Source organism: Suncus etruscus, chromosome 9 (genome assembly GCF_024139225.1).
Source record: "Suncus etruscus isolate mSunEtr1 chromosome 9, mSunEtr1.pri.cur, whole genome shotgun sequence".
Lineage (NCBI taxonomy): Eukaryota > Metazoa > Chordata > Mammalia > Eulipotyphla > Soricidae > Suncus > Suncus etruscus.
The window spans coordinates 54429554-54439951 of record NC_064856.1 but is presented as its reverse complement, the minus strand read 5'-3'; the positions used below and the strand labels follow the sequence as shown (position 1 = coordinate 54439951).

General features: G+C 39.5%; 1 protein-coding gene across 1 annotated transcript; it reads right to left on the bottom strand.

Annotated features, from left to right (window-relative positions):
- Positions 1 to 1955: 1955 nt before the first annotated feature.
- TRIM6 (tripartite motif containing 6) lies at positions 1956 to 8481 on the bottom strand. The gene is made up of 7 exons (XM_049780505.1): positions 8050 to 8481; positions 6886 to 6981; positions 5878 to 6108; positions 5150 to 5172; positions 3183 to 3283; positions 2718 to 2744; positions 1956 to 2535 (listed from the first exon to the last, which is right to left on the bottom strand). Exons 1-7 carry the CDS (start codon positions 8470 to 8472, stop codon positions 1973 to 1975), a joined length of 1464 nt encoding a protein of 487 aa, XP_049636462.1. The 5' UTR covers positions 8473 to 8481; the 3' UTR covers positions 1956 to 1972.
- Between the last annotated feature and the right edge of the window lie 1917 nt (positions 8482 to 10398).

Sequence of the window (10398 nt, the reverse complement as noted above, 5' to 3'; positions counted from 1 at the left end):
ACAAATTTAGTTTTTTGAACTAAGTTTGAACTATGTTCAAAATCTTTTTTTTTTTTTTGCATAATAAGCAAGTGGTACAGTACATATTTATTTCTTTAGATATCAGAGAATAGAAACTAGGGGAAGCTGGATAGAAAATCTGTGGATTTCTAAACACAATGGAAGTTGTGGAATTTAGAAATTTTACATAGAAACAAAGAACAAAAGTTTAAACATAAGGAAAATGATATTCAAAAAAGATACTATCAGTTATGCTCACAGTATGCTCCAAAGATGATGAGTAACTCATCTGATTAGGAAAAATATAAAAAATGAATGAAAAAACTGCATAAAAATAATTTTACTATGTTCAAAATCTTAACGCATGTTATTATTAATGAAATAACACCTAAACTCAGATGAGTCACATCTGAAGTTCTCAAGTCACTGGTGGCACTTGGTTAAGACAATCAGCTACAGCAACTTCTTAGCATTTATCAATTCTACGTGTACCTTGTAATTCCTTTTATAACTGGTCTCAAAAACATATAGCATCTCTCCTCCCAAATCACCACACTTGATTTACCAGCTATTCATAAAGAAAAGGTGTAGAGGTGCTAGAGCAGTAGCACAGTGGGTAGGGTGTTTGCTTTGCATATGGCTGACCCGGGACTGACCTGGGTTCAATCCCCAGCATCCCATATGGTCCCTGCCCTAGCCTGCCAGAAGTGATTTCTGAGTGGAACCAGGAGTGATCTCTAAGCGCCATTGGGTGTGGTTCAAATGCCCAAATATAATAAAGAAACTTGTTTTTTTTTTAAAGAAAAAGCTGAAAATAAAAAGCTTTCTCTTCCTGAAATAGAAAAAAATCTTATTTTGTTCTTTAAATTTTCATGCCATTTTGAGAGAAAAGTCTTGATTCAATTCATCATTTCTTCTTGCTCCCTTTTGTCCTTCAAGAATTTGGGAGAATGTTAGGATTAAACAGTTTCCACATTATTCAGAATGCTTATTAGCTAGAAGCAATATTGAATGGAAGCATCCTTTTGATTGGTCTCTTACCCTACCTGTTCTCCACTCCAGGATGTGGTCTTGAACTTCCCAATATAGACCGAGTCTCAGAGAAAATCCACTTGTGGTTTTGGTTTTTCCACCACTTAGTTATCTGCTTCTTAGGTATGGAAGGCTTGCCTATGGAAGTTCCTGAATCTGTTTTATCCCCTTAATCATGTGTGGATTATTTCCTGCATTGGTATTTGCTTCCAGGCTCACATCCCTCCAATCCTCTGGGATTGGGGCATAAAATTTCTGTTACAGGAGAATACCTTGGTTAGCTTAATTGTCCATTATGTTCCATACACTTGAAAATTTCCATACATTTTAACGTGAAGTTAGAATTTCCGCTAATTTCATCCATAAATGACACAAGACCATTCAGTCTTAAAATTATCATGTAATAATTTCCTTGCAATGTTAGCATTTTATAAAGCTGAGAAAACTGCTACATGAATGCAAAATGCCAGATCAATTTCTTTTATAAGCAAGATGAAAATAAAATTTAACAATGTACTTGCAAAACAAATACAGTGTTGACTATTACATATAACTGGTTTATTTCAGGAATGATAGATTTAACTGAAACAAGTCAAGACATTGCAATAACAGCAATAAATGACTCATTATTATCTAAATAATCAGAGACAATCTGCTAATGTAAAACTTTTCAGACAAGACAATTTATTATAAATTATAGAAAGAATATTTATAATTTGAATCCATGCCATAACAAAGATGATTTCCTTCAACTATCATCCTTAACGACACAAAGTTGTTTTATTCTACACATCTTAAGATATGCAACTAATCAAGGATGTTCATCATCAGCACTGCTACATCCTAGGACAAATAAAAGGAATAAGAACACAGAAATTAAGTTAGAACGGAGATACTGAGGTTCAAATGAGTCTCAACTGGAGACAGAGAAAGGAAATGTTTAAGGGCCTGGACGACGCAGGGTCATTGGGACCACACAGTTACATGTATTAAAATATGGGCAAAGGGTGGTAGGAAAATAATATTTAGAGAAGGTATAGATGGGAAAGCCATGGTTTGTGACATTGTAAAATGAGACAGTGCCAGCCTCATAGTCCAAGAACACACCAACTCGACGAGGGGGCACAGTCATGGAGAGAAGCAAGGCTGTAGAGGAGTCTTCATAGGCTCGGTATTCATGTTTATGATGTAATCCAATTACCCAGAAGCCACTTTGAGGTTGATACCTAGAGTACGCATTCCGACTTTGTGCAAATTGATTGAAAGAGACTGCAGGTTCCGTTGAATGACTGCATACCCCCAGGATCCAGTCTGTCTTCTTGGTCACATCTACCTCCCAGTAATGTTTTCCTGAGGAGAAGTGCTGAGAGCCCAAGATACTACAGTCATAATATTCTTCCAGAGGAGAACCAGATAGTTCACCACCCACATACCTCACTTGTCTCCGGTTTTTGGCCATCACAAGATTTATAGTAGCTGTGTGTGGATTCATAGTCACATCCACTGTAGTAAAACAAACAATATCAGCAGATAAGGATGGGTACACAGAAATATAGTAAGTGGGTGATAGGAATGCAAACTACAGTGGGAGGATTCCTGGAGGGATAAGTATTTCCTTGCTTGTGGGAAGGAATATATGTGGGAGGACAATCGGTTAACTCAAACAGGCTGTGGTTTCTACTTACCCCAGTGGCTCTGGACATCTGTCAATTCTGCAATGATAAAAAGTCAGTCCTATTGTTTAGAAACAACCCACCTCAGATTTGATTTCTTTACCAGACTGACCACACCATTAAGCTGACCACACAATTCCCACTTAAGTATGAACTGTATCTTCTTTAGTATATTATATCCTTATTCTCAAACCAATACCAACTACACTTTATTATCTAATTTTTTTTGTTTGTTTTTTGGGCCACACCTGGCGATGCTCAGGGGTTACTCCTGGCCGTCTGCTCAGAAATAGCTCCTGGCAAACAAGGGGGACCATATGGGACACCGGGATTCGAACAAAACACCTTTGGTCCTGGATCGGCTGCTTGCAAGGCAAACGCCGCTGCGCTATCTCTCCGGGCCCAATTTCTTATCTAATTTTTACATAAACAAGTCAATCATCCCACATCTAACCTCTGTCCTATGAATTGTCTCACCTCTAAACACTCGCAACATCTTTTTCAAATCTGGGGCTCGAAACCTACTCTTCAGCTTTGTGGGGAGACTTTCTGGTTTCTTCAGAGACCAGACTTCACTCCTAGAAAAAAAAATGTTTTTACACTAGTGACCTCAAACACCAGTCTCTCATCCCTGGCTCACTGGCTCACCCCAACATTCGTTTTTTAAAGAAAATTAACATAACTTTGCAAATGGCAAATTGTAACTCCTTACAATCTTGTGTAAATTTTAATGAGCTAACCTAAAACCTCATTTAAACATGTTGGTACTCTTTCCTAAAATACAGTAATTTTGTCTTCTTTCTTTTCATCATAGACTGTAAAAAAATAGTAACAAAGATGGCTAGAAGTCCTTTGTTACCTTTAGAAAATACTTTTAAGTCTGTTATTCTTTTAATTTTATTTTATGTTTCCGGGCCACACCTGGTAGTGCTCAGGGGTTATTCCTGAATCTGCACTCAGAAATCATTACTCCTGGCAGGCTCAGGGGACCATATGGGATGCTGGGGATAGAACCTGGGTAGGCATATACAAGGCAAACACCCTACCTGCTGTGCTATTACTCTGGACCCATGTCTGCCATTTTAGAGGTGATTATCTACAAACATCTCCAGAAGGTAGGAGTCTAGAGATATCTCTGGACAGGTAGTACATCATCAGGAGTCTGGTGCTGGGGCTCTGAGATTATCAGGCAAGGGTTCTTTTATAGTCTGTGAGTTTGGGCATCAGTTTTCCTAAGAACCAAGGGAGGTAGGCCTCAAAACTAGAGATGTTCTCCCTTCTAAATTAAGAATAAAGACTTTGAAAATAACAACAGGCTTCATATTTCATGTACTTGTTTTAGAAGCTTCAGGGTTCCAAATGTATAACTGATGGTAATCTTGAGGATGAGATTCTACATTGTTAACAGAGAGTGTATTTTGTTTCAGAGCCAAAAACCCAATTTTCTCAAAACTTCAGGGTTTTGATTTCTGGAGGCAAAAAGGTGGAATGTGAAAGTATCAAGAGCAAAAATTAAACTATTGCAAAAAAACTAGCATGAAAAAGATTTTTAAGGCAAATAGTCAAGATTATTTTTTTTCTTAAAATGGGGAAAATTTTTTCTTAAAATTGGCAGGAGAATTTACTCTGCTGAATAGAAAGCGGTATAAAAGGACATGGATTTCACTATGAGTACTAGAGTCACTGATAGCTGATCGTTTGGTTTTGTTTTCTGGACTTTTTCTTTCCTTTTCTTTTTTAAAGTAAGATAAGTTTATTTGAAAACTATAAAGTGAAAAAGAAAAAGAGAATTAAATGAAGATTTTTCCAGAGTAAAAAACGTCAAGAGGAGAAAAAGCCAATTAGAGATGCAGGGGTTACTTCTGGCTCTACACTCAGAAATCGATCCTGGCAGGCTCGGTGGACCATATGGGATGCCAGGGATTGAACCATTGTCCTTCTGCATATAAGGTGAACACTCCACCTCCATGCTATCTCTCCGGTGGCCCCAATAGCCTTTATTCTTAAGGGAATTACAATCTGCAGTTTGTGATTTCCCATCACCCAAATTCTACCACAGAAACCATAGCCTTTCATCAGGAGGACCCCAAAGTTCTTTAAATAAATAAAGCAAGACACCATAGTCCGAAATCTTCTTTGTCGGGGTTTCCCTCACCCTTCCCATTGACTAGAAGGTTAAAAAAAAATTACTCTGGGGCCCGGAGAGATAGCACAGCGGTGTTTGCCTTGCAAGCAGCAGATCCAGGACCAAAGGTGGTTGGTTTGAATCCCGGTGTCCCATATGGTCCCCATGCCTGCCAGCAGCTATTTCTGAGCAGACAGCCAGAAGTGAACCCTGAGCACCGCCGGGTGTGGGCCCCCCCCCCAAAAAAAAAAGTCAAAAAAAATACTCTGTAAAATCTTTTGTTAATCCAAGGAAATCACCTTTGTTCTCCTTCACTTACCTTTTCGTAACATCGCACACATCCTAGGGAGGAAAAAACGAAGTTAATCAAGGAATAATAGGTCCTGCCTTCCAATACAACTTCATCTGTGTCACATTCATTCCCATCATGTCATAATATAATAGGACCAAGAAAGATGGTCCTAGCTGAAGATCACAGGTAGCTATTAAAAACTCAGGGTAGACTTTTTGAAATGCCATGTAGGGATCTTGGAAAGCATTTAATTAATTCAATATCTTTTCTTTTTTCAGTGTTTATGTGTGTCTATATACATATATATAAAATCTTTAAATGTATTTCACAAATCTCAATTACTTAAATTATAGTTCCTCTTGAGAAAATTTTGATAAAGGCATGAAATGCAGCTGCTCTCTTCTAAGCCTTATTCTATCTCTATTTAACTTCCTTATCTTACCTCTATTTAACTTCTTGATTTCAATACTACACATGCTTTGATAATTTCCACTGTTGGATACAACAGATCTAGATAAAGCAGATCTCCTCCAAAGTATCAAACAAACTTTTGGACCACCAATTATATCTAAAATTGAGACATTCTCTTAACATGTTTTTAACTGTCCCATGGTTTATTTATGACCTCTGCACAATTTAACAAAAATAAAGACACATAGATATTTTGCCCTTAAATCAGGATATTACAAAAAGAAAGGAAAGTTCATCTTTTTTATGCCCTGACTTTCAGATTAGAATCAACTTCTGAATCTTACCTGCAGCAATTCTGTCGTGGACCCCTGACACCGACGCTCTAAATCGAAGACCAGCTCACCCAGTGACTGGCTCTGCTGGACCAGATCTTGCTCAGCCTTTTCAATAATACTTAGCCCCTTTCTCTCTTCATCCTCCAACTTTTTCAGTTGTCGCTGCTCCTCTTTGTCTAGAATGCTTCTCAACTTATTAAACTCTGTCTGAATCCTGAGTTTCTCAGGTTCTAACTGATTCTTCAAGGAAGAGAAAGAGAATGCTGGGCTTTAGTTGCTTTTTTCTTTTTTGTTGTACTGTCTTGGAGTGGAGTAGTTAGATTTAGCACAACTTTCCAGACTAGCTCCCACTAGACAAGGCAGAATCATTGGGAAATGAATCCTGCAGAACCAGTTCTTTCTCACCATCTCAGCTCACATTAGCCCTTCTGAAGTTGCCTTATCTAGATCTCCTCCATAAAACTGTGACTATTGATTGAGGCCTAAATTCTAGGCAACCTCCAGGACCTCTCAAACCTCTATATCTTCCAATTTTGAGAACTGGCATAGAAGGCTGACCTTTGACTAATCTGTTTTCTAATTTTCAGAACTTGAAATTGTAGAATAAGTTCTAGAACCAGCAATTCATGGTATGCTTCCTGTTATGAAATGGTCTACAAAAACCTGAACTTCCCATAGCTAAGTTCATTTTCTCACTTCCAGTTTATCTCTCTTGCTCACAAGACCTTTGATTAAAAAGCACAAAAATTGCATGAGTTATCCAGGATGGACCAAAGTTCTATCTCCAGGCGTCCATACAGTCCCCCAAGCCTGGAGCAATTTCTGAGTGCAAAGTCAGGAATAACCCCTGAGTGTCACCAGGTGTGCCCCCCCCAAAAAACGAAAGCACCAAAATCCAAACAAAAGAAAGTTGTTTTACTCAGATGGAGAATAGATAGGATCAGGAAGTCTTTACCCTGAACTATCATAAACTTCCATAGTTCCTGCCCTACAACATCCTCAGGAAGAATCCTTTACCTTCCAGGATTCTCTCTTTTCTCTAATAACAGCATTTAATTTCTCTGCTTCCTCCTGTTCTTGCTTCAGCTTCTTAAGAGACTCCTGGAACTTTTCCTGGAAGAAATATACTAGGTAAGAAGGGTCAAGTGATAAATTGTCTCTAATAATGAATGGATGGGATTCAAATTATGCTGTCCTTAGAGGCCTACAGTACTATCCTTAGGTGGAAAATGTAGAAGGCCAAAGTATATTTCCTAAAAAGAGAATGACATAAGTTGATATAGTGAGAGAGAGAGAGAGAGAGAGAGAGAGAGAGAGAGACTCTGACTATATCAGTCAGACTGATATAATCTCTCTCTTTCTTTCTCTCTCTCTCTCTCTCTCTCTCTCTCTCTCTCTCTCTCTCTCTCTCTCTCTCTTTTTTCTCCCTCCCTCCCTCCTCCTCCTAAAAAGGAAATGAAAATAGGCTCGTATAGTCAATCAATCTTTCTGGTTTCATTTTTGGGCTACACAGTGGTGCTCAGGGATCACTCCTGCCTGTACTCAGAGAACCGGATGATGGGATGCCAGATGCCAGGCAGGGATAGAATCTAGGTCAGCTGCATGCAAGGCACAAGTACCTTATGTGCTGTACTGTCGTTATGGCCCCATCTTTTTTTCTAGAGAAGGAATCAAAACACAAATAAATATAAATGGTTTACTCTCACTACCAACATTTCCCCCATCCACATAAAAATTCCAGACAAACTGGAAGTTCAGGTAGCCCAAAACAGAAGAAAAAAAGAAAGACAAAACTAATATCTACCACTCATGCTGTAGGCACACTTTATATATATATATAATATAACTCAGGATGCAAGAAAGTGTTCTGTTGCTAAGCTACGTTCCCAGTGGGAAGAGTGGGCTCATATTTTCTAGATTGATATTAAGGGCCAAAGTAATAATAGTACAGTGAGTACCTCCTTTACACAAAGCTAAACTGGGTTTGATTCCCAGCGTTCCATGTGGTCCCTCATCCCTGTCAGGAGTGTTTCCTAAGCACAGAGCCAGGAGTCAGTCCAGGGCACTGCTGGTTATAGTCCCCCAAAAAACCAAAAAATTAAGTCACATAAGAGGTATAGAATCTTAGAATCTCCTGCTAAGGAGCGTGTACTTTGCTATTTTCTTCCTCTGGGTTCCTACCTGGTACTCCTGGGCCACCTCCTCCATTAGCAATGTTTGGTGACCACGGTGTTCTTGAGACCTCTCACAAAGCCAGCAAATGACCTTCCCATCCTCTTTACAAAAGAGCTGGAGTTTCTCCCCATGATTAGCACAGAGATTTGCTGTCAGTTGCTTTCCAGAGCCCAGCACTACCTCTCTGAGTCTTTCTGCTATGTTAGCCAGGTGCCGGTTAGGGCGGAGGTTCTCGGGCTGGTAGCTGATATGGCACACAGGGCAGCTGCTCATCCCTTCTTGGCCAATTACTGATTCCTTGTGGTTCGCTATGATGCAGGCTTGGCAGAAGCTGTGGCCACAGTCTATGCTCAGTGGTTCTGTTAGGAGCTCCAGGCAGATGGGGCAGGTCACCTCTTCTTGTATGTCCACCAACACTGTTGAAGTCATCGTTGTAATTCTCCTTCTAAATTCTGACTTCTAAAGTGCTTCCTGTCAATAGTCTTCTGTATAAATGAAGAAACAAATGAAAAATAGGGCCAGGGTAGGAAAAAGAGTGAGTAACATATAAGGTTACCAATTTCAACTTGAAACACTTTTTAACAATAAACATTCTGGGAATCACCCCATATGACATATGTAATTTTTTGTTTTGTTTTGTTTTGTTTTAGGGCCACACCTGGTAACGCTCAGGGGTTACTCCTGGCTATGCTCTCAGAAGTCGCTCCTGGTTTGGGGGTCCATATGGGACACAGGGGGATGGAACCGTGGTCCGTCCTAGGCTAGCGCTGGCAAAGCAGACACCTTACCTCTAGTGCCACCGCGCCGGCCTGACATATGTAATTTAATTTATTTACTTAACAGGATAGTCTCAGATCTCTCCCTTCCAGAGAGGTCAGTGACCTCTTTAGTCTTTCTCTTTCCCTCCTTGTATATGACTAAAGTTATATTTCACTTTGCTAAAAAACAGACATTTTAAATACCCAGCTTTCATCAGCTGTGAATTTCCACACTTAATAGAGCAACAATGAATAGTTTCCATTAATTCTTATTGGAGGAACAGAGGACCTTGTGTAGATGAGTTGAACTGAATGAGTTGCCACCTGCTTGGTTTCCAGATTAATAAAAACCCACCCTCAGGGCTAGAGCAGGAGAACAGCAGGTGAGACGATTGCTTTGCAAGCAGCTGGCCAGGGTTCAATACCTGATACCCCAGATGGTCCCCCCAAGTCCACCAGGAGTGATCCCTGAGCTCAGAGCCAGGAGTAAGCCTTGTCCACTGTTAAGTGTGGCCCAAATGTAAAAAACAAACTAACACAAAAGCCATATACCCTCAGTGTTAAAATTTCCAAAACACACCGCTGTTTTAGGATATTTGTACTTGCTATTTCTAGAGGAAGAACTCTTTACCCTGAAATTTGCATGTCTTCCTTTATCTAACTTTCTCTTAATGCATTTCATTACCTGAATAGCCTGGTACTTGGCTCTGTACGAAGTCAGTGCAAGTTTGATTCTCATAATCCCTATGATTCCTGAGCCCAACAAGAGTAGACCCTGAGTACAACCAGGCATGACCCAAACACCCCTCTGAGATACCGACCCAACTTATTATTTTTTCTCTTTTATTTCTTTCTCTTCTTTCTTTTTTCTCTTCTATGCCATTTTTCAAATTTATTTTTTTTCTTAATTCAATTATTTCTTAAGCATGCTGACCCATCCCATAAGGGTCAGGCTCCAACTACAACCTATTAATAGATCTCTAAAGTTTGTATATAAGTGGACATGAGTATGTATGCAGTGGACTGTACTTTGTCTGCCTAATCTATACTGTAAACAAACCATGCCTACATTGTATATAGCCTCTCTGATAAATTATCCCTCTTTTCTCCTAGTTCAGAACTTCATCTATCCTCTCGCACCCTCAATCCTGATACACTATACCTCCCTATTTAACCCTCTTCATCCTCTGTTCTTAACTCATTAAGAACCAAGACTGACCCCCTGCCCCAAAAAGCCACCATACAGCTCCCAAAGCGAAAGGACAGAGTATCAGTCCCACATCTCTAGCCCTGGCAAGAAGTTGCAACCACCACTCTTACTGACTCATTCTAGGTGGGCCTTTCTCTCACACACCACCCAACATAGGCTGGAGCATGCTACTGGATTCAGCTCCAGAAGGCATTGCATTTTTTTAAATTTTCACTTACTTACTTACTTACTTACTTACTTACTTACTTACTTACTTACTTACTTACTTACTTATTTGGTTTGTTCTGGTTCCACTTAATACAAAATTCTAGAAGAAAAGTCTTGTCTGAGATAAAATAACTCAGGCCCAAACCAGGGCACAGAGACTATATAGCCTGCTATTTTTAC